At 45.8% G+C, this 24,509-nt stretch overlaps 2 protein-coding genes across 4 annotated transcripts in view; one reads left to right on the plus strand and one right to left on the minus strand.

The window, feature by feature from the left end:
• The first annotated feature begins 96 nt into the window (after window positions 1–96).
• On the plus strand, window positions 97–18,100 carry LOC311140840 (phosphoinositide 3-kinase regulatory subunit 4-like). 3 transcript variants are annotated; one of them, XM_084176104.1, is made up of 19 exons: window positions 97–436; window positions 1,334–2,077; window positions 2,249–2,382; window positions 2,511–3,129; window positions 3,252–3,386; window positions 3,474–3,695; window positions 4,230–4,403; window positions 4,520–4,665; window positions 4,815–5,018; window positions 5,168–5,369; window positions 6,714–6,811; window positions 6,953–7,175; window positions 7,371–7,536; window positions 15,819–15,983; window positions 16,266–16,477; window positions 16,660–16,791; window positions 16,907–17,096; window positions 17,301–17,421; window positions 17,613–18,100. In XM_084176104.1, exons 2-19 carry the CDS (start codon window positions 1,360–1,362, stop codon window positions 17,781–17,783), a joined length of 4,032 nt encoding a protein of 1,343 aa, XP_084032230.1. In that variant the 5' UTR covers window positions 97–436; window positions 1,334–1,359; the 3' UTR covers window positions 17,784–18,100. The 3 variants fall into 3 exon arrangements, with proteins under 3 accessions (XP_084032230.1, XP_084032228.1, XP_084032229.1); XM_084176102.1 differs by lacking the exon at window positions 97–436 and adding an exon at window positions 567–604; XM_084176103.1 differs by lacking the exon at window positions 97–436 and adding an exon at window positions 567–604 and having other exon boundaries at window positions 16,910–17,096.
• Window positions 18,101–20,981: 2,881 nt separating this feature from the next.
• Window positions 20,982–24,509, minus strand: part of LOC311140195 (collagen alpha-6(VI) chain-like) — a 29,725-nt gene continuing 26,197 nt past the window's right edge. Inside the window, exons 36-39 of the mRNA XM_084175140.1 lie at window positions 23,799–24,470; window positions 23,252–23,638; window positions 22,483–22,530; window positions 20,982–21,671 (exon numbers count right to left, since the gene is read on the minus strand). Of these exons, the coding sequence (XP_084031266.1) occupies window positions 21,496–21,671; window positions 22,483–22,530; window positions 23,252–23,638; window positions 23,799–24,470 (1,283 nt within the window). The 3' untranslated portion in view covers window positions 20,982–21,495. The remainder of the gene's footprint in view (window positions 21,672–22,482; window positions 22,531–23,251; window positions 23,639–23,798; window positions 24,471–24,509) is intronic.

Here is a 24,509-nt window from a genome sequence, read left to right on the forward strand (position 1 = left end):
AACTTCACAGACGAAAGAAAAAAGAAAAAAAAAAACATGTAGGCATCTCACATATTGCTTTCACATCTACTTTGTGTTTTAAAAACGTGAAACCTAGAACCGGAAGTGACGTTTGTTTATGTGTCTGTGCATTCTGCGGAGGGATATTATCTTCTTTTTTTATCTTACTGGATTTTACAGGAAATGTTACTTTCCTTCAGCTGTCAACTGAACCCACAGAACAAGCTACATCTCGACGCAAAATTTATATTTTTCTCAAATGGAGTCGTCTTAGCAAAATGCATGGGAATGACATATTAGAACCGATTGCGTTAGCTAGCTAGATGCTAACTAGCTACGAAGCCGAACAGTACTACGCCGCATCTCAACCATCTGGTAAACAATACCCCACTGTAATTTCATCAACGTCACGTGCATTTTGTGTTCGATTTGTATTGTAAGTATATCAAACTGCATGTACTTTTCGGTTGTTATGTATTGTTTTTCTTTGTTTAGTAAACTGACATTCATGCGCGTAACAATGGTAAGTTATTGCACTGTCATCATCACAGTGTACCGTCCTCACATGATGAAGCAATGCATATGACCCCATTTTCATGGCAGAGTAAGTAGCACTAAACGAGTTTGAAAGCAGCTAAATAGATAACAATTTGTATCCAGTACTGTAGGCACAGTTAGTGTTTACCTAGCTATGTTATTTACATTTAGACATACCGTTGTTGATAGCCCACCTCTGTGATTGCTCTCTGCAATTGTGTAGCAAATCCTCGCTGCTTCAGAAAGCTTTATTTAGTACATGATTTGTCATACATGGCTTTATTGTATGGGGAGGGTTTCCCGGCTAGGTTTATTGCTTAATTATAAACCGGGTAGTTTGGATACTGGATGCTGATTGGCTAAAACAGCATTCAGCCGTGTGTATGTGAGACCTTATACCATGACATTTAGCCTTTTCACAATGAAAGCTGTGAGACCGTATACCACGGGTATGACAAAACATTTATTTGTGCTGCACTAATTACGTTTGTAACCAGTTTATAATAGCAATAAGGCACCTCGGGGGTTTGTGGTATATGGCCAATATACCACGGCTAAGGGCTGTATCCAAGCACTCCGCATTGTGTCGCGCTTAAGAACAGCCCTTAGCCATGGTATATTGCCCATATACCACACCCCATCGGGCATTATTGCTTAATTATGCAATAGGTGGGAAATTACTTTAGGTTGTATTGGCTGATCTGATAGCCATCCGCGAACTGTTACAATCCTTGAATCTATTTTTGTTTTTCTTATTTTGGCAAACATTTGACTATTCATGTCTATGTCAAACCAGGACCCGGGTCAGAGTGTATCAGAACCATGGGGAATCAGCTGGCAGGGATCGCTCCCGCCCAGATTCTATCTGTCGACAGCTACTTCTCTGATATCCATGATCACGAGTATGACAAGAGCCTGGGCAGCACACGCTTCTTCAAGGTGGCACGCGCCAAGCACAGGGAAGGCCTGGTGGTGGTGAAGGTGTTTGCCATCCAGGACCCATCTCTACCTCTCACCAGCTACAAGCAGGAGCTGGAGGAGCTAAAGATCAGACTACATTCCTGCCAGAACTGCCTGCCCTTCCAGAAGGCCTCCCTCACTGAGAAAGCAGCCATCCTCTTCCGCCAGTATGTCCGGGACAACTTGTATGATCGCATCAGCACGCGGCCCTTCCTCAACAATGTAGAGAAGCGCTGGCTAGCCTTCCAGATCCTCACCGCCGTAGACCAGGCGCACAAATCGGGCGTGCGCCACGGTGACATTAAGACTGAGAACGTGATGGTGACCAGCTGGAACTGGGTGCTGCTCACAGACTTTGCCAGCTTCAAGCCCACCTATCTGCCCGAGGACAACCCAGCTGACTTTAATTACTTCTTTGACACATCTCGACGGAGGACATGTTACATCGCCCCCGAGAGGTTTGTGGATGGGAGTATGTTCACCACAGACAGTGACCAGAATACCCCTCTGGTGGACCTCACCAGCAACAGCCAGAGGAGCAGGGGAGAGCTCAAACAGGCCATGGATATCTTCTCAGCAGGTAACTTTCAGAGCTGAAACATATAGATATTTTCTGTTCAGGGGCAATAAAGAGAGATAGGTGGATGCCATGGACTCGTCCAATTTACTAGTAGTTGTAGGTTCAACATTGAGTGTTTAATCATCTAATGTACATTCCCCTTCCCTGACTGTTATTTCATGTGTTTTTCAGGTTGTGTGATCGCAGAACTCTTCACAGAGGGAGTACCACTGTTCGATCTCTCCCAACTTCTGGCGTATCGCAAAGGACACTTCCAGACAGAGCACGTTCTCATGAAAATAGAAGACTGTTACATCAGAGAGCTAGTAATAGTCAATATGTTTTGTTTTTACATGAAGACGTTCTTGTGAAATACTAAATTCATCCTGAGCACCAATTCTTAAGTGTACCGCTGTCTCCTGGTAACCACCAAAACTCTCTTTTCACCTCCTAGGTGGCCCAGATGGTGCAGCGGGAGCCGGAGAAGCGTCTAACTGCGGAGGAGTACCTGAAGCAGCAGAGAGGTAATGCCTTCCCAGACATCTTCTACACCTTCCTGCAGCCCTACATGGCCCAGTTTGCCAAGGAGACCTTCCAGTCGGCCGACGAGCGTGTGCTGGTCATCCGCAAGGACCTGGACAACATCCTCCATAACCTCCGCGGGGGAGGGCCAGGCGGGTCCTCGGAGAAGCCTGAGAAGGGGGACCAGGAGTCGGGTGTGGTGTCGGCCAAGGAGGAGCAGGGCCTGGTGGTGCTGGTGTCTGTCATCACCTCCTGCCTCCAGACGCTGCGTTCCTGCGACTCCAAGCTGGCGGCTCTGGAGCTGGTGCTGCATCTGGCGGGCCGCCTCAGGGTGGAGACGCTGCTGGACCGCATCACGCCATACCTGCTGCACTTCTGCAGCGACCCGGCGCCGCGGGTTAGGGCCCAGGCTGTGCACACCCTAGCCAAGGTGCTGGCACTGGTGAAGGAGGTTCCCCGTAACGATGTCAACATCTACCCCGAGTACATCCTGCCAGGCATTGCCCACCTGGCGCAGGACGATGCCACCATCGTCAGGCTGGCATACGCAGGTCAGTTGGGTTGACAATGACCATGGGTCGCTCTAAATATGATTACACACCTAATAGTCCAAAGGTTGACAGTGTTTATGTTGTTTGTAATGCCTAGTCATTCCCCCCTCTCCTTTTCTCAGAGAACATAGCCCACCTGGCTGAGACAGCTTTGCGGTTTTTAGAGCTTGTTCAGGAGAATAACCTGAATATGGAGCACGACTTGAACGGAGAGGACACAGAGGAGACCCTTCATCCCAACGAGAACTACGACTCTGGTAATTTTAAGGCCTCCTCTCTCTCAAATATCAGCTCGGAGGTAGAGCTCCCTATATTCTGTTCTGACTTCCTGTTCCTCCTGACAGAGCTGCAGGCGCTGCATGAGATGGTACAGCAGAAGGTGGTTACGTTACTGAGCGACTCAGAGAACATCGTCAAGCAGTCTCTGATGGAGAACGGCATCACGCGGCTCTGCGTGTTCTTCGGCCGGCAGAAGGCCAACGACGTGCTCCTGTCCCACATGATCACCTTCCTGAATGACAAGAATGACTGGCACCTCCGGGGAGCCTTCTTCGACAGCATCGTGGGTAAGGGGCAGGACTGTGCCACAGACACGGTGCCCACACTTAGTCACTCAAATACGCTAATGGACAAAGCTGGATGTGTACATGCAGGAAGTCTCATTGATACAGACATAGAATGTATTTTCTCTCCATTGACCCCTGTCTTTCTCTTTGCGCTCTCTTCTGCCTCCCCCCTCCCTCTTGGTCTCTGTCTTTTACTTTTCTCTTTTACTCTCTCTCTCCCTCTTTTTACATCTCTCCCTCTCTCTCTCTCCCTCTCTTTACATCTATCCCCCTCTCTCTCTCCCTCTCTTTACATCTCTCCCTCTCTCTCTCCCTCTCTTTACATCTCTCTCCCTCTCTTTACATCTCTCTCCCTCTTTCCATCTCTCTCTCTCTCTCCCTCTCTTTACATCGCTCTCTCCCTCTTTCCATCTCTCTCTCTCCCTCTCTTTCCATCTCTCTCTCTCTCTCTCCCTCTCTTTCCATCTCTCTCTCTCCCTCTCTTTCCATCTCTCCCTCTCTTTCCATCTCTCCCTCTCTCTCCAATTCCTCCAGGTGTGGCGGCGTACGTGGGCTGGCAGAGCTCGTCCATCCTGAAGCCCCTCCTGCAGCAGGGTCTGAGTGATGCGGAGGAGTTTGTCATCTACAAGGCCCTCAACGCTCTCACCTGCATGTGCCAGCTGGGCCTGCTGCAGAAACCACACATCTACGAGTTTGTCAGTGACATCGGTGAGAGAGGGTAGAGAGGGGTTTAGAGACGGCAGTGGAAGGAGAGTGTTATTACTATTTGGCCATGTAAAAAAGGCACTTTTTGTGATGAACTTTTCCCCCCTTATTTTGAAAAGCCCCATTCCTGTGCCACCCCAACCTGTGGATCCGCTACGGGGCGGTGGGCTTCATCACTGTGGTGGCCCAGCACCTCAACATAGCAGACGTCTACTGCAAACTGATGCCTCACCTCAACCCCTTCATCACCCAGCCCATCATACAGGTAGGACTTCCACACACGCTCACTTACCACCTTCGTGTGTAACACATTGAAAGAATCTCCCAGACTCGTATTAAATTATGTTATACTGTGCTATGTTATGGTGTGCTGTACTGTGCTATGCTGTGTTAAATGAGGCTGTTTCCTCTCAGATCGATAAAGAGATAGTGCTGCTGAGTGTGCTGAAGGAGCCAGTGAGCCGCTCCATCTTCGACTACTCCCTGCGCTCCAAAGACATCGGCAGCCTCTTCCGCCACCTGCTTCTGCGGCAGAAGAAGCGCAGGGGCTCACTCCCAGAATGCCCCATTCCGGAGGACCCCGCCATCGCCCAGCTGCTTAAGAAACTGCTCTCGCAGGTCAGAGGGCGGGGGTGATGTGTCTCAATGTGACATGGATGGGAAATGTATGTTCCCCATATAATGCACAACTTTTGACCGTTATTGTTATGATGATGATCGACGATGATGATGATGATGATGATGATGATGATAATTGTTTATTCTAGGGGATGACAGAGGCTGAAGAGGACAAGCTGCTAGCACTGAAGGACTTCATGCTCAAGTCCAACAAGGCCAAGGCCAACATGGGAGACCAGAGCCACCTGGGGGAGGCGGTCCAGAGTGGGGTCATTGACCTGGCCACGCTGGGCATCATGGGACGTCAGGTGGACCTGGTCAAACCCAAACAGGAGGTCGAGGACAAGCGAGGTAGGGACGCCACTGCCACCTGCTGGTCAAAGTACACCCCTGTAATAGCAGAGAGGGTGACACAAACCCAAAGGCTGCATTTACACAGACAGCCCAATTCTGATCTTTTGGGCAATTTTTGTCAAAAGTGCTAATCTGATTGGTCAAAAGACGAATTAATGATTAAATTATTGGAAATGGGCTGCCTGTGTAAACACAGCCAAATTGACCCTTAGCCTTAAGACACTTGTGTGTATAGACACTGAAAGGATTGGATAGGTTGATATTATAGTTGATATATTCTCACCATGTTTGATGTCAATTACTTGTCGTTTATCTGTTTGCAGACTTCATCGCCACAGCATCTGGTATATTGCTGGTGTAGTTTATCCTGTAATGATGTGCATAACAAATAATCCCATCCAGACATAATTTCCCCCAGATTACCCACATCGCCTCATTACATTTAATTCATTTGATGGGTTAAACTGCGTCAGGAGAAGCATAGTTTTCACATTTTCTCATGACCTCTCTAGCTGTCTACACACGACAGAGCAGTACATGTTAGTGTTCAGCACATACACATCTCCTTTTCCCTGTAGTCAAATAAAATGTCAGACTGGCCTTGAGTTCTGTTAACATACCAGGCAGACTCCCCTTAGGGGCATCAATATTTGTTAAAAAGACATGTGTGCTCTCTGGCAGTAGTGTAAACAATGGATCTAAGGCCCTTAGTCTGCTTAAGTATCACTATACCAGTTAAATCCCATATGGGTCTAGATATTAGATTCCATGGTATTGAATAGAAAGTATTTATTCAAGCACATACTGAAAGATTGTGTTGTGTATCTACGCCATAGGGATAACAGGTATATTAACATCTAACATCTTTTGGCGTTTTGGAGTGTTTTTTCATAGACACTGTTAGTAGCTTGTCTGACACAACTTACCGTGGGCTAAGAGTGACTGTGTGTTGCAGCTGGTATGTTTCAATCGCATGGAACTGTCCTTTTGGAGTGTTGGACTGCTGCTGGTGACTAATTTAACTACTCACCCTAACATGTCCTGTTATTAGCATATCTCCCAGCTCCAACTGCTTTGTGTAGTCTGGTGGTCTTAAAACCTGTTGTATCTGCATTGGCCTTCAACTCCTTTAACGCCTGCCATCTCCCATTAGTATTTTCATTAGATGTTAGAAACCGTAGTGCCTTCTCCATGGCTTATTGGAATAGCTGAAAATAGGTAGGCCCCTTCAACTTAATGACTATTCAATCCAACGGTCCCCAAGCTTTTGACCTCCAGTGCTGAATGCTTCTTAACTAGTGTTTCTTAGCTTTTTCTTGGTTTTTTTCTCTCTCGCTTCAGCACGGAAACACACCAAACAGGACTCAAACATGAATGAAGAGTGGAAGAGCATGTTTGGCTCTCAGGAGCCAGCGGCTACAGCACCACAGCCCCCGACGGTACATAACGGGTTAACCTATGATGTCTGTTAGGAATGGGGGGGGGGGAAGCGAGGGTTGATTGATAGATATACTAAGTGATTGATTTAATAGCCTGGTCCAGTCTGGTAGTCTATCTTCTATCTCTGTGTACTCCACCAGGTGCCTGAAGGGGCGGGGACTCAGACCAGGAAGAGCACAGCCTCCCCTGGTGTCCCTGTGGGGCAGTCTGCAGGTGCAGTCTCCACCTACCAGCGTCGTCTCAACACGTGCAAGGCGGAACTTCAACATCTGGTGCAGCAGAAGAGGGAGCAGTGCAGCGCAGAGCGCATGGCCAAGCAGATGATGGAGAGCGCTGAATGGGAGAGCCGTCCGCCTCCGCCAGGTAAAGTAGTGCCACTGACACAACATAGGCTAGGCCATAATCACTCCACAAGTGATTATTCTTTGCTCATTGTATTATTGAATATACCACTAGGGGTGTGTTTCTTGCCAATTTGGATTAAGCACAGCAGAAATGTCAACAAGCAGTAGGGTTAGTCAGGGCCCGTCCACATTGTGTTGTTGTTTTGTTCTGCAGGGTGGCACCCTAAGGGTCTTCTAGTGGCCCACCTCCATGAGCACAAGTCTGCTGTCAACCGTATCCGTGTGTCAGACGAGCACTCCATCTTCGCCACGGCCTCCAACGACGGCACCGTCAAGGTCTGGGACAGCCAGAAGATGGAGGGAAAAACCACCACCACCAGGTATGCTAACCAAGTAGTAACCAATAACCAACCAGTTAACCAAGTAGTAACCAACAACCAACCAGTTAACCAAGTACAGTGAGGGGAAAAAGTATTTGATCCCCTGCTGATTTTGTACATTTGCCCACTGACAAAGAAATGATCACTCTATAATTTTAATGGTAGGTTTATTTCAACAGTGAGAGACAGAATAACAACAAAAAAATCCAGAATAACGCATGTCAAAAATGTTATAAATTGATTTGCATTTTAATGAGGGAAATAAGTATTTGACCACCTCTCAATCAGACAGATTTCTGGCTCCCAGGTGTCTTTTATACAGGTAACGAGCTGAGATTAGGAGCACACTCTTAAAGGGAGTGCTCCTAATCTCAGTTTGTTACCTGTATAAAAGACACCTGTCCACAGAAGCGATCAATCAATCAGATTCCAAACTCTCCACCATGGCCAAGACCAAAGAGCTCTCCAAGGATGTCAGGGACAAGATTGTAGACCTACACAAGGCTGGAATGGGCTACAAGACCATCGCCAAGCAGCTTTGCGAGAAGGTGACAACAGTTGGTGCGATTATTCGCAAATGGAAGAAACACCTGGGGCTCCATGCAAGATCTCACCTCGTGGAGTTACAATGATCATGAGAACGGTGAGGAATCAGCCCAGAACTACATGGGAGGATCTTGTCAATGATCTCAAGGTAGCTGGGACCATAGTCACCAAGAAAACAATTGGTAACATACTACGCCATGAAGGACTGAAATCCTGCAGCGCCCGCAAGGTCCCCATGCTCAAGAAAGCACATATACATGCCCATCTGAAGTTTGCCAATGAACATCTGAATGATTCAGAGGAGAACTGGGTGAAAGTGTTGTGGTCAGATGAGACCAAAATGGAACTCTTTGGCATCAACTCAACTCGCCCTGTTTGGAGGAGGAGGAATGCTGCCTATGACCCCAAGAACACCATCCCCACTGTCAAACATGGAGGTGGAAACATTATGCTTTGGGGGTGTTTTTCTGCTAAGGGGACAGGACAACTTCACCGCATCAAAGGGACGGGGCCATGTACTGTCAAATCTTGGGTGAGAACCTCCTTCCCTCAGCCAGGGCATTGAAAATGGGTTGTGGATGGGTATTCCAGCATGACAATGACCCAAAACACACAGCCAAGGCAACAAAGGAGTGGCTCAAGAAGAAGCACATTAAGGTCCTGGAGTGGCCTAGCCAGTCTCCAGACCTTAATTCCATAGAAAATCTGTGGAGGGAGCTGAAGGGTCGAGTTGCCAAACGTCAGCCTCGAAACCTTAATGACTTGGAGAAGATCTACAAAGAGGAGTGGGACAAAATCCCTCCTGAGATGTGTGCAAACCTGGTGGCCAACTACAAGAAACGTCTGACCTCTATGATTGCCAACAAGGGTTTTGCCACCAAGTACCGTACTAAGTCATGTTTTGCAGAGGGGTCAAATACTTATTTCCCTCATTAAAATGAAAATCAATTTATAACATTTTTGACATGCATTTTTCTGGATTTTTGTTGTTGTTATTCTGTCTCTCACTGTTCAAATAAACCTACCATTAAAATTATAGACTGATCATGTCTTTGTCAGTGGGCAAACATACAAAATCAGCAGGGGACCAAATACCCTTTTCCCTCACTGTAGTAACCAACAACCAACCAGTTAACCAAGTAGTTGTGGTTGCCTCCCCTATTTTTAGTTGAATGAGAGAGAGAAGAGAGAATGTTTTTTCAACAGTACAAGTGGCAGCAACATGCTGAATTGTGAGTGCAAAAAAATGATGTTCAGCAGGTGAAGCATGGTTGGGATGGCGCTGCAACCGAAACGCTCAGTCCTGCAGTGGATGAGCTCCAGTTTAGCTAAAGCTGGAATCCGTAGCGGTGAAACTGACACGTCCGTTCGCGATATTACAACAACAAAGACGTTACTTCAAACAACAAACATCGTTTTTTCCCCCTCGGAGATCATTGAATGTCATTGAACGCGCGATAGAACAGCAGATTATGAACTAAGATTTTTGTTTACCACGATGCAGGATGCTCCTTTGCCACATTTCAAAAACAATAACAAATGCGCCTGCGGCCACCAGTGGCTCTGTTTCACCTTATGCAGATCTCAGCTTTAAGGAGTGGTTCTGGTGTAGACTTAGACCATCATTGGGGTGGGAGCATATGGCAGAAGGGATCGTATTTTAGAAGTGATCTTACAAAGGATCTCAAGACTTTCTCAGCATGTGTAGAGTGATGGTAGGTCCAGATTGGTGTGTAAAGTGATGGTAGGTCCAGATTGGTGTGTAAAGTGATGGTAGGTCCAGATTGGTGTGTGTAGATGGTAGGTCCAGATTGGTGTGTAAAGTGATGGTTGGTCCAGATTGGTGTGTAAAGTGATGGTAGGTCCAGATTGGTGTGTGTAGTGATGGTAGGTCCAGACTGGTGTGTGTAGTGATGGTAGGTCCAGATTGGTGTGTGTAGTGATGGTAGGTCCAGACTGGTGTGTGTAGTGATGGTAGGTCCAGACTGGTGTGTGTAGTGATGGTAGGTCCAGATTGGTGTGTGGTGATGGTAGGTCCAGACTGGTGTGTGTAGTGATGGTAGGTCCAGACTGGTGTGTGTAGTGATGGTAGGTCCAGACTGGTGTGTGTAGTGATGGTAGGTCCAGACTGGTGTGTGTAGTGATGGTAGGTCCAGATTGGTGTGTAAAGTGATGGTAGGTCCAGATTGGTGTGTAAAGTGATGGTAGGTCCAGATTGGTGTGTGTAGTGATGGTAGGTCCAGACTGGTGTGTGTAGTGATGGTAGGTCCAGACTGGTGTGTGTAGTGATGGTAGGTCCAGACTGGTGTGTGTAGTGATGGTAGGTCCAGATTGGTGTGTAAAGTGATGGTAGGTCCAGATTGGTGTGTAAAGTGATGGTAGGTCCAGATTGGTGTGTGTAGTGATGGTAGGTCCAGACTGGTGTGTGTAGTGATGGTAGGTCCAGACTGGTGTGTGTAGTGATGGTAGGTCCAGATTGGTGTGTGTAGTGATGGTAGGTCCAGATTGGTGTGTGTAGTGATGGTAGGTCCAGACTGGTGTGTGTAGTGATGGTAGGTCCAGACTGGTGTGTGTAGTGATGGTAGGTCCAGATTGGTGTGTGTAGTGATGGTAGGTCCAGATTGGTGTGTGGTGATGGTAGGTCCAGACTGGTGTGTGTAGTGATGGTAGGTCCAGACTGGTGTGTGTAGTGATGGTAGGTCCAGATTGGTGTGTGTAGTGATGGTAGGTCCAGATTGGTGCATTCATCTGAGTAGGTGTTGTGTAAGTGTACCCATTAAGCCCACTTCCATCTTTAGATTGTTTAATGTTTCAACTAATTAATCTGGTTGTTATATCCATAACTTTTTATTCTAAGCCAATCAGATGTTTTGTTGACCGTTATGTGTAAGTTCCCGCTAGTGGACAATTTCAAGCTGCAAAAGAACTTTGGTGTTGAGGCTAGCCCCAGATATACACATTTCCCAGATATTTTTAGTACCTCTCACATCATTTTACATAAAGTATGATCACTTAAGAGATTCATGTGCTGATATATGCACATGATAGCATATTTCATGAGCATTCATTACTATTTTTTGCCATTTTTTAAAATGTTTTTTTTATTTTTATGCTAGCAGTCATGCCTGCATTTCACAGTCAAACAGTAGCAACATCATTTGGTGAACTACAACAAGATAATAGATTTCAGGCATTCAAAGCTTATATTTTTAAATCAATTTTATCTTATTTTACTGTTACATTAACCTAGCGTTGTTATACATAGATGCAAATGTTACATTTATCTCAGGTGGGCTTAAAGGGTACAGTAGCACAAAAAGCACTCTCTCTATACAGAATGTAAATTACTAAAAATATATATTGTTCAATATAATCAATACTAACTTTGCATAATATTGTAGTCTATAGTGTATATTTATACCCAAAACCATTGGTCTCCAAATATTTGATGAGTAGACTTTGCTATTTTGTCTTTCACCATAAACCACTGTTCCAATTAAGCCCGGTATGCTCCTATTAACCCCGGTTTGCATTGATACACATGGGGATAGGGTGTTGATATCCCTAATATTCAATGAACATGAGCATAAATATATTTAAGATTTAAGTTGATTAAAACACACAAACTACAGTTATGCATATTGTGTATCTAGCCATGGTGCCTTTACCAAGATGAGAAACAATTAGGAACAATTAGAAACCTCTGTACTCTCTCCAATACGTTTGGAGTGGACAGGAAGTCATTGATGCAGAGAGAATAGAATAAGACCAGGGTTGAGGGGTATCAGGGGTAGAAGACCTGCAAGTGGTGGACAAAAATGCTAACAAATGAGGGACAAGAAGATTACTATTGGACGACTACTTCTGCACTTTCGGGTGGGAGCATTGTCATTTTGTTGTCTTTCATTCATCCAGGTGATTCCGTTTTTTCATTCATCCAGGTGATTCCATCTGTTATGGGTGCTACATCCATTGCTGATCAGTTTATTTTAATAACTTTATGGGAGATTAATATAATCTAATTTTACATAAGAAATGTCTGTTTGGAAGTTTTGAATATTTTGGAAATGAATTAAAATGTATTATTTTAGAGGTGGGCTAATTTGGAACACCCATGGCTTAAAGGGTACACTCAATACCCATTAAGCCCAGTCCGGACTTTGCACATCATTTATAAAAATTTGTATGTATTATATATATATATATATATTTTTAAGTAAAACTTCACATGAGAGATTCATCTTTCATGTTATCTCCACTGTTTGTATAGAAAATGAGGGCAGTATATGTTAGAAATGTCTAAACTTAGATTGTGGTGGGCTTAATAGGGACACACCCTAGTTTAGCTGAGTAGGTGGTGAATACCGTTACCAGGATATAGGAGGTGGATACCGTTACCAGGATATAGGAGGTGAATACCGTTACCAGGATATAGGAGGTGGATACCGTTACCAGGATATAGGAGGTGAATACCGTTACCAGGATATAGGAGGTGAATACCGTTACCAGGATATAGGAGGTGAATACCGTTACCAGGATATAGGAGGTGAATACCGTTACCAGGATATAGGAGGTGAATACCGTTACCAGGATATAGGAGGTGAATACCGTTACCAGGATATAGGAGGTGAATACCGTTACCAGGATATAGGAGGTGAATACCGTTACCAGGATATAGGAGGTGAATACCGTTACCAGGATATAGGAGGTGAATAGCGTTACCAGGATATAGGAGGTGAATAGCGTTACCAGGATATAGGAGGTGAATAGCGTTACCAGGATATAGGAGGTGAATAGCGTTACCAGGATATAGGAGGTGAATACCGTTACCAGGATATAGGAGGTGAATACCGTTACCAGGATATAGGAGGTGGATACCGTTACCAGGATATAGGTGGTGAATACCGTTACCAGGATATAGGAGGTGAATACCGTTACCAGGATATAGGAGGTGAATACCGTTACCAGGATATAGGAGGTGAATACCGTTACCAGGATATAGGAGGTGAATACCGTTACCAGGATATAGGAGGTGAATATCCTTAGCAGGATATAGGAGGTGAATATCCTTAGCAGGATATAGGAGGTGAATACCCTTAGCAGGATATAGGAGGTGAATACCCTTAGCAGGATATAGGAGGTGAATACCCTTAGCAGGATATAGGAGGTGAATACCCTTAGCAGGATATAGGTGGTGAATACCGTTACCAGGATATAGGTGGTGAATACCGTTACCAGGTCCTCTTTAGGTACAGTGCCTTCAGAAAGTATTCATACCCCTTGACTTTGACCACATTTTGTTGTGTTACAGCCTGAATTCAAAATGTATTAACAATATTTCGGCTCCACACAATACCCCATAATGACGAAGTCAAAACACGTTTTTTTGAGATTTTTGCCAATTTATTGAAAATGAAATACAGAAATATCTCATTTATATTTAACAAAAATATAAACACAACATGCAACAATTTCAAAGATTTTACTGAGTTACCGTTCATAGAAGGGAATCAGTCAATTGAAATACAGTGGGGAAAAAAAGTATTTAGTCAGCCACCAATTGTGCAAGTTCTCCCACTTAAAAAGATGAGAGAGGCCTGTAATTTTCATCATAGGTACACGTCAACTATGAAAGACAAATTGAGATTTTTTTTTCCAGAAAATCACATTGTAGGATGTGTAATTAATTTATTTGCAAATTATGGTGGATAATAAGTATTTGGTCACCTACAAACAAGCAAGATTTCTGGTTCTCACAGACCTGTAACTTCTTCTTTAAGAGGCTCCTCTATCCTCCACTCGTTACCTGTATTAATGGCACCTGTTTGAACTTGTTATCAGTATAAAAGACACCTGTCCACAACCTCAAACAGTCACACTCCAAACTCCACTATGGCCAAGACCAAAGAGCTGTCAAAGGACACCAGAAACACAACTGTAGACCTGCACCAGGCTGGGAAGATTGAATCTGCAATAGGTAAGCAGCTTGGTTTGAAGAAATCAACTGTGGGAGCAATTATTAGGAAATGGAAGACATACAAGACCACTGATAATCTCCCTCGATCTGGGGCTCCACGCAAGATCTCACCCCGTGGGGTCAAAATGATCACAAGAACGGTGAGCAAAAATCCCAGAACCACACGGGGGGACCTAGTGAATGACCTGCAGAGAGCTGGGACCAAAGTAACAAAGCCTACCATCAGTAACACACTACGCCGCCAGGGACTCAAATCCTGCAGTGCCAGACGTGTCCCCCTGCTTAAGCCAGTACATGTCCAGGCCCGTCTGAAGTTTGCTAGAGTGCATTTGGATGATCCAGAAGAGGATTGGGAGAATGTCATATGGTCAGATGAAACCAAAATATAACTTTTTGGTAAAAACTCAACTCGTCGTGTTTGGAGGACAAAGAATGCTGAGTTGCATCCAAAGAACACCATACCTACTGTGAAGCATGGGGGTGGAAACATCATGCTTTGGGGCTGTTTTTCTGCAAAGGGACCAGGACGACTGATCCGTGTAAAGGAAAGAATGAATGGGGCCATGTATCGTGAGATTTTGAGTGAAAACCTCCTTCCATCAGCAAGGGCATTGAAGATGAAACGTGGCTGGGTCTTTCAGCATGACAATGATCCCAAACACACCGCCCGGGCAACGAAGGAGTGGCTTCGTAAAAAGCATTTCAAGGTCCTGGAGTGGCCTAGCCAGTCTCCAGATCTCAACCCCATAGAAAATCTTTGGAGGTAGTTGAAAGTCTGTGTTGCCCAGCGACAGCCCCAAAACATCACTGCTCTAGAGGAGATCTGCATGGAGGAATGGGCCAAAATACCAGCAACAGTGTGTGAAAACCTTGTGAAGACTTACAGAAAACGTTTGACCTGTGTCATTGCCAACAAAGGGTATATAAGTATTGAGAAACTTTTGTTATTGACCAAATACTTATTTTCCACCAACATTTGCAAATAAATTCATTAAAAATCCTTTAATGTGATTTCTGGATTTTTTTTCTCATTTTGTCTGTCATAGTTGACGTGTACCTATGATGAAAATTACAGGCCTCTCTCATCTTTTTAAGTGGGAGAACTTGCACAATTGGTGGCTGACTAAATACTTTTTTTCCCCACTGTACATTCATTAGGCCCTAATCTATGGATTTCACATGACTGGGCAGGGGCGCAGCCATGAGTGGGCCTGGGAGGGCATAGGCCCACCCACTAGGGAGCCAGGCCCAGCCAATCGGAATTCGTTTTTCCCCACAAAAGGGCTGTATTACAGACAGAAATATTCCTCAGCACTCAAGACTCAAGACATTTCAGCTTTTCATTTTGAATTAATTAAAACAAAATTCTAAAAACAGAATTCCACTTTGACATTATGGGGTATTGTGTGTTGGACAGTGACACAAAATCTTAATTTAATACATTTTAAATTCAGGCTGTATCACAACAAAATGTGGAAAAAGTCAAGGGGTGTGAATACTTTCTCAAGGTACTGTATATGTAGGTGTTTAAGGCGTCGGAGGAGGAACAGACATCAGCTCGCCTTTTCACAGATGTGCTCTACCGGTGTTGACCATCTTAGATTTCCTTGGAATGCACTCTGGATAAGAGCTTCGCTCTGGATAAGAGCGTCGCTCTGGATAAGAGCATCTGCTATAAATGACCAAAACGTTGATGGAAAAAGTAATGAACAACAGGCCTCAATCCAACCTGTGTGAATGTTTTGATGCTGTTTTATAGGTCAGTGCTGACGTACTCTCGCATCGGGGGCCACGTGAAGACGTTGACCTTCTGTCAGGGGTCACACTACCTGGCTGCTGCCTCAGACAACGGTTCCATCCAGCTCCTGGCCATTGAGGCCAACAAGCCTCCCAAATCACCCAAGGTTAACCCCTTTCAGACCAGGTATGTACTACCCATCAGGTGTTTATGATGCATAAAGATGGTTTTATTTACTGTAGTTTATATAATTATTATTATTATTTATTGGCATTATATAGCGCTTTTCTACGAACTGAGGTACTCCAAGCGCTTTACATAGTAAGGGGGAAAACTCACCTCATCCACCACCAATGGACTTGCAGTATCATGTAGTTATCATGATCATGCCGTATCATTTAGATGCCACAGTGTAATAATTAGTTAGTTATAACTACACAGTAACTGTTATATCGACTGTCCTCTCAGGTTCCTGGACCAGAAGGATGACGGCTGCGTGGTGGACGTCCACCATTTTAATTCTGGAGCCCAGTCTGTGCTGGCCTACGCCACGGTGAACGGCTCCCTGGTGGGCTGGGACCTGCGCTCCAACTCCAACGCCTGGACCCTCCGCCACGACCTCCGACTGGGCCTTATCACCTCCTTCACCGTGGACATGCACCAGTGCTGGCTCTGCCTAGGTACGTGGGTGTTGGTGTGAGCACGTGGGTGGATGTGGGTCGTGTGTGGTGCATGTCGTGTGTATGAAAAATGTAAATGAATTTAGTCTGAAAACCGTATTGTACTTAAACAGAGTTGTGACTTATCTGACATGCATTTATCAGGAGTCAACTGAATCCTATTCTGATTATTCCACACACAGGTACAAGCAGCGGCACTATGGCATGCTGGGACATGCGGTTCCAGCTCCCCATCTCAAACCACTCCCACCCTGCCCGAGCACGAATCAGACGGCTGCTCATGCACCCGCTCTACCAATCCTCCGTCATCGCTGGTGAGACTCGATGTCATCATATTTTTTATCTTTATTAACAAAACTCAACTTTTTGGGGTCTTTCTTTGAGGGGAAATTCAAACTATTATTTGTGTATTTTGTTGCTGTTTTGTAGCAGTCCAGGGCAACAATGAGGTATCCATGTGGGACATGGAGACTGGGGACAGGAAGTTCACGCTGTGGGCCAGCTCTGCTCCCCCTCTCTCAGAGATGCAGCCGTCCCCCCACAGTGTCCATGGGATCTACTGCAGCCCTGCAGACGGGAACCCCCTCCTCCTCACAGCCGGCTCCGACATGAGAATCAGGTATGGTTGCTATACTCTTGACTGGACTAACCATCCTTCTGATATATTTAACCCAGTTTTGACCACATATGTTTACCGGATGACATTTTAAGTTTGTGTTTGATGATGTGGCTTAGCCAAGAAGTGTGTTGGAATACGTTTGCTTTTTTTGTTGTGAGTTAAGTCTTTTTTCTATACTGTGTGTGTGTGTGTGTTTATTCCCAGGTTCTGGGACTTGGCCTACCCAGAGAGGTCCTACATCGTGGCAGGTGGAGCCAATGAACCGCTGCACTGTCCCTCAGTCCTCTACAGCCGCAAGATCATCGAGGGCACCGAGGTTGTACAGGTATGCCCTGATAGGACGGCGGCGGTGTATTCAGTGTATTCCTCTAAGCACCTGGTCCTACAATGAGGTGTTCAATACAGAATCTTTGTCGCCGGAGAGCAATTAATTTGCAGCATTATAAACCTGTATGACTAAGAAACAACAGACCGGTAGAGATTGACCTACATTCCCTGTCCTGTCATTCCCTGCAGGAGATCCACAGCAAACAGAAGAGTGGAGCCACAGAGGACACCCCGCGCAGGGGCCCCGAGTCCCTCCCCGTGGGCCACCATGACATCATCACTGACATCGCCACCTTCCAGACCACACAGGGCTTCATCGTCACTTCGTCCAGAGACGGCATCGTCAAAGTCTGGAAATAAACTGCCGCTTTCAGGCCCTCCCACTCTCGCTGCCACACACACACACACACACACACACAACCACACACTAGCCCTCAACATCTTCACCCCAGAGTTTTGATCTACTGTTGTAGACTTTTGTACATAGTATATTTTAAAGCTAATTAATATAAGAGAAGCTTCTAGAAATCCTGTCGCAAAATATGAGTAGATGTTAACACTTTGTTTGTAATGACATTCACTAAAGTCACAATTATGCAATGCCTGATATCTATTTGTTAAACTGCTCAAAAGCAACTGTTCAAGAAGTGTCAATAAAGTTTGGTATGATGAATGAACCCTTTATGAACTACTACTAAACTCAGCAAAAAAAGAAACGTCCCTTTTTCAGGACCCTGGCTTTCAAAGATCATTTGTAAAAATCCAAATAACTTCACAGATCTTCATTGTAAAGGGTTTAAACACTGTTTCCCATGCTTGTTCAATGAACCATAAACAATTAATGAACATACACATGTGGAACAGTCATTAAGACACTAACAACTTACAGATGGTAGGCAATTAAGGTCACGGTTATGAAAACGTAGGACACTAAAGAGGCCTTTCTACTGAAAAACACCAAAAGAAAGATGCCCAGGGTCCCTGTTCATCTGTGTGAACGTGCCTTAGGCATGCTGCAAGAAGGCATGAGGACTGCAGATGTGCCAGGGCAATACATTGCTGTACTGTGAGACGCCTAAGACAGCGCTACAGGGAGACAGGACTGACGGCTGATCGTCCTCACAGTGGCAGACCACGTGTAACAACATGATAGATTAATTATTAATGACTAATTATTACACCCTGAAACTGTGTATAATGTGTTAGAAATGTGTGAGTGTAGGACCAGTAAAGGCTATGGCATTGAGCCACTATTTAGCAATGTGAGTAAGAGTTAGGCCAGACAACAAAGGACAAGGAGAACTGTCTACAGACAACTGAGAAACTAAGATAAAGAGGCCTCCCAATTTAGGGAGGGGAGAAACTGTTATGAAAACATGGTGCAGAATATTGTGAGAACGGCAATAACTGAGTAATGCAGGGAGTAGGCTGTGTGTGTGTGTGTGTGTGTGTGTGTGTGTGTGTGTGTGTGTGTGTGTGTATGCATGTGTGTATATGTGTGTGTGAACTGATGGTCAGGAGAGCAGTTTTAGAGTGGAAAACTACAGCCCGCCTACAGAGGGGAGGGATTTTTTTGTATGAGTATAAAAGATGGACTCTGAAATTGTGATGGCAGAATTCTCAATGAATAAATATCTCTGACTATGCAGACTGGGACTCTGTCCGTTACTTAAATCCCAAAATACTTACAACCTTTTGGGAGACGCACAGAGACACTGAAATAGTTTGTTAAATAATTCACGTAACACAACACCTGCACAGGATCGGTACATCCGAACATCACACCTGCGGGACATGTACAGGATGGCAACAACAACTGCCTGAGTTACACCAGGAACGCACAATCCCTCCATCAGTGCTCAGACTGTTCGCAATAGGCTGAGAGAGGCTGGACTGAGGGCTTGTAGGCCTGTTGTAAGGCAGGTCCTCACCAGACATCACCGGCAACAACGTCGCCTATGGGCACAAACCCACCGTCGCTGGACCAGACAGGACTGGCAAAAAGTGCTCTTCACTGACGAGTCGCGGTTTTGTCTCACCAGGGGTGATGGTCGGATTCGCGTTTTATCGTCGAAGGAATGATCGTTACACCGAGGCCTGTACTCTGGAGCGGGATCGATTTGGAGGTGGAGGGTCCGTCATGGTCTGGGGCGGTGTGTCACAGCGTCATCGGACTGAGCTTGTTGTCATTGCAGGCAATCTCAACGCTGTGCGTTACAAGGAAGACATCCTCCTCCCTCATGTGGTACCCTTCCTGCAGGCTCATCCTGACATGACCCTCCAGCATGACAGTGGCACCAGCCATACTGCTCGTTCTGTGCGTGATTTCCTGCAAGACAGGAATGTCAGTGTTCTGCCATGGCCAGCGAAGAGCCCAGATCTCAATCCCATTGAGCACATCTGGGACCTGTTGGAACGGAGGGTGAGGGCTAGGGCCATTCCCCCAAGAAATGTCCTGGAACTTGCAGGTGCCTTGGTGGAAGAGTGGGGTAACATCTCACAGCAAAAACTGGCAAATCTGGTGCAGTCCATGAGGAGGAGATGCACTGCAGTACATAATGTAGCTGGTGGCCAGACCAGATACTGACTGTTACTTTTGATTTTGACCCCCCTCCCCTCCCCCCCTTTGTTCAGGGACACATTATTCCATTTAATGTTAGTCACATGTCTGCAATTTGTTCAGTTTATGTCTCAGTTGTTGAATCTTGTTATGTTCATACAAATATTTACACATGTTAAGTTTGCTTAAAATAAACGCAGTTGACAGTGAGAGGACATTTCTTTTTTTGCTGAGTTTATGTGTGTCTGTGAGACCCCTTCAGATTATTAACACGCAGTATCACAAACAAACAGTAGACTGACAGGACCTATTCTCATGCCCCGTGGGAGCAACTGCCTTGGTAACACTGTGTGACATGACAACGCTGTCGTAATTGCAATTGGAGATGGAAACTCTTGTGACGTGTGTGTGTGTGTGTGTGTACGTTTGCATATGGTTGTGTGTGTGTGAGACACTTCCAGACTCGGTTCGATGACTGTGTGGCACCAGCGAGAATACACACTCCCACGGGTCATGCACGGCTAAATTGGGCTGAGAAGATGTGACACATTATTCAATTTCTGTTAGTCACATGTCTGTGGGACTTGTTCAGTTTATGTCTCAGTTGTTGAGTCTTGTTATGCTCATACAAATATTTACACATGTTAAGTTTGCTGAAAATAAACGCAATTGAAAGTGAGATGACGTTTCCTTTTTTTGCTGAGTTTATGAACTCTACAGTATTTATTTAGCACTATTGTCTTCTCTCATAGTCTCAAAGTTGTAACGTTAACAAACCAGGCCATGACCAGGACGGAAACCAACCCTTGGCATGAACAGTGTCCACATTCTCAAAGCTGTCACAAGTTTTATTTGTATATCAAAACAAAACACACATATCCATTCATGGCAGGATTAATGCATGGGCTTACTGGGGCTGAAGCCCCTAGACCCAATAGGCAGTTTTTTAAAAAGAAATAAGGAAATATAAGAGCATCAAAAATAAACTGACCGCTAAGGAATTTGTGCAGTTTTATTTTCAACACTTAGCACCAAATGGTCAAGTTAGAGGAAACAGACACTGAGCGGATGACATACAACCTGAATTTACAGCTACGGTTCACATCCAAGCTCCAGAAGTGAACAGTGCATTGCCTTTCATAGTGGGATTATTAAGAACCCTTGCTATGATCGGAGTGGTGCTTGAGTTGGTTTGGTAGCTGTTGATCTGTGAAATGATGGTGGAAAATAGCACCAAGGGGTCATACAGGTTGTTTTATTGCTGTAAGGTCATTCTCACAAAAGCATCAGTGCCCTTATGTATGTTTGTTTCATGACTACATGAGATTCAAATTCGTTACTTAGGTCTGCTTGAACAGACTTGAATAAAATAGAAAAATATAAATTTTTACCCAAAAGGAGAACAACTAAATGCTAAAGATAAGGCCTAGAGTTATTTACACAGACAGTGCTGTTTTTGATGTTCACACCTTCAGCTCTATTCAGGGTTTTAGATGTGTGGAGTTGTGCCTTTTAACGCTGTCTCCTCAGACAGAGGCCTTCGCAAGCCTCCTGCGTCTCGAAGCGGTTACCGTTGCCGCCACAGCCGCCATACCAGAAACGGGAGCACTCGCTCTGTGTCGTGTCAAAGTACCACTTCAGAGTGTAGTTCTGACAACCTCCCTCGTCCTGTTTGAGGAAACATGCATCTGGGGAAGAGGAGGGAGAGGTAACGGGGCAAAGGAGAGAAATGGGAGAGGATTCAGGGGGGGAAAAAAGAGAGAGGGGAAAGGAAAAGAGAGGGGGATAGGAAAGAGAGAGGAGAGAGGAAAGAGAGAGGGGAGAGGAAAGAGAGAGGAAAGAGAGAGGGGAGAGGAAAGAGAGAGGAGAGAGGAAAGAGAGAGGAGAGAGAGAGAGAGGAGAGGATTCAGGAGAAAACAGTGAAAGAGGAGAAAGGAAAGAGAGAGGAGAAAGGAAAGAGAGGGGAGAAAAAAAAGAGAGAGGAGAGGAAAGAGAGAGGGGAGAGGAAAAAGAGAGGGGAGCGGGAAAAGAGAGGGGAGAGGAAAGAGAGAGGGGAGAGGAAAGAGAGAGGGGAGAGGAAAGAGAGAGGGGAGAGGAAAAAGAGAGGGGAGAAGAAAAAGAGAGGGGAGAGGAAAAAGAGAGGGGAGAGTGAAAAGAGAGGGGAGAGGAAAGAGAGAGGGGAGAGGAAAAAGAGAGGGGAGAGGAAAAGAAAGGGGAGAGGAAAAAGAGAGGGGAGAGGAAAGAGAGAGGAGAGACGAAAGAGAGAGGACAGAGAGAGGAGAGGATTCAGGAGAAAACAGTGAAAGAGGAGAGAGGAAAGAGAGAGGAGAGAGGAAAGAGAGAGGAGAGAGGAAAGAGAGAAGGGAGAGGAAAGAGAGAGGAGAGAGGACAAAGCCAAAGGTTGAGACTCATGCCTTTTACACTATTGTACAGACCCAAGCCTGCTGTATTTTCACATTTATTATTGCATACAAAATTAGAGAGAGATGTGGTCCTTACCCTGGTTAAGAAGTGTACTTTCCTCTGTCCTCAGGAGGGATGCGTGATCTGTGAACACAGAACATTATAAATCTCTGACGTAGTGCTGTGAATGATGAGCTCGCAGCTGACACGACAACAAGACACAACATGACAACTAAAAAAATGGCATCAAACTTGAGTCATTTCATTTCTGTAATTGCCATACTGCTTAAACAAGGTTTATTACAGTCGCTAATGTTAGGGGTTCAGCTCATTAGAATTCTCTTGACTGAAAGCATCCTGATTTGAGAATGCAAATGGAATAACTAGTGTCCTCTTCTCATGCAGAATGCATTATGTACTTCAGCATTTGACCAACAGTACAACAGCCTTTGTAATTCAGGTTGTGCCTAACAGACCTTTATATCTATGATATCCACATGATGTTCAGTAGAGGTGGTAGCAGTAGAGGGCTGGGGTGACTTACTGTAAGTGCCACACATCTCGAAGCATTCGTTTTCCGTGCTAAAACAGTTGGCATTACCGTCGCAACCGCTGTACCAGAAGGGTGAGCATGCACCGAGGACTTTGTTAAAGTGCCATCACTGGGCATAGTCCCCGCAGTTGGTGCCACTATCGACATCCAACTTACAGTGGGCTGAAAGCAGAACAAGCGGGTTTGTAAACGGGGAAGGAAGACATGCAGCACGCGGTCGTAAACTGAGACTACTCACGCAGTGGGATAAGAGGGGACACGTGAGGGAGAGAGAAATATAAGTTATGTTATAACTGTGGGGTTACTGATTACCATTTGAGTTTGGCTGTGGCCGGGGGGGTGAAGTGGCTCCATCTCCCCTGGAGAAGGCATGTATAAGGTCAACCTGGTCAAGAGCTGTCTGAGTCTGAAATACACCTGTGTGCTCCAGGAACTCCCCCTGCTTCGTATCCATGTCCTCCTCCTCGTCCTCTGTCCCCACCTCCCACTCTGCCTGTCCTTGTCCCTGTCCCTGTCCATGTCCTTGTCCGTGTTCCTGTCCTTGTCCCTGTCCATGTCCCTGTCCATGTCCCTGTCCGTGTCCGTGTCCGTGTCCGTGCCCATGTCCCTGTCCGTGTCCGTGTTCCTGTCCTTGTTCCTGTCCCACCATCAGCTCACACTTGAGTTTGAAATTGGCAGGAGGGTAGCTGTTCATTCCCTCTGAAATAGTGAGGGAGGAGTGAGAGCATTAGGACACACGGTAGCACACACAACAACAACTCATTGATCAGAACACATGTTCAAATGTATGATCTGTTCTGGCATAATTATCTCTCCCTCAAGAGACAACCAGATGAAGAAGCATGTTAGTGTTCCTTACTGCTGAGGACCCTGAGGAAGGCTCTGAAGAAGCGTTGTGCGTAGCCTCTCTCCCACTCCTTCACGTGCCACAGATGGAGCAGGTGCTGCTCTGACGGCGTGCTCACCAACTCCTCCACCTGGGTGCTGTTGTAATGGTCGCCCACCGTGATCACAAACAGGGAAACGCCCTTACACTTGGCCTTCTGGGAAATGTAGGCCAGCTTGGCCTGGTCCCAGTCGGCTGTCTCGGCCCCCACCACAGCCAGCACCACTCTACTCTTCCTGGGCCTGGTGGCCTTGAGGAACACCTCGGTCAGAGCGTACTCCAGGGTCTGCCCCAGAGACGACACTCCTCCCTGCTGCTGCATGTTCCTCAGGTGTGTCTCTAGACTGATGTGGTTGTGATACTTCTGCAGGTCAAACTCTACCTTGACGGCTTGGGTCAGGGAAGTCTGGGGGAGCAGAGAGCCACTGGTCTGGAGAAGTGCCACCCTGGCACGGCCGTCAGCGACGCCGGGTTTGGGGCTCCAGGCTACTTGCTTCACCACTGAGCCCAGAAGCTCCTGGACACCAGCGTACTGGTCGGCCCGGATCTCCCTTGAACCGTCCACCACCAGGGTCAGGTCCATATCCACCACCAGGGGCAGCTGAGCATCAGTAAAGTCACACTCCTGGGCTGGTTTACAGTGGTCTGATGGACACACAGAACCAGAGCTTAGAGATAGTAGTA

Source organism: Coregonus lavaretus (assembly GCF_964263955.1).
Source record: "Coregonus lavaretus genome assembly, chromosome: 13".
NCBI classification, from domain to species: domain Eukaryota; kingdom Metazoa; phylum Chordata; class Actinopteri; order Salmoniformes; family Salmonidae; genus Coregonus; species Coregonus lavaretus.

Coding starts and splice junctions, on each gene's coding strand:
- LOC311140840 (XM_084176102.1), top strand. CDS start 577: ATGCATATGACCCCATTTTCATGGCAGA. Junction 3,696..4,229: donor CTTCTTCGACAGCATCGTGG/GTAAGGGGCAGG, acceptor CAATTCCTCCAG/GTGTGGCGGCGTACGTGGGC. Junction 17,422..17,612: donor AGGGCACCGAGGTTGTACAG/GTATGCCCTGAT, acceptor CATTCCCTGCAG/GAGATCCACAGCAAACAGAA.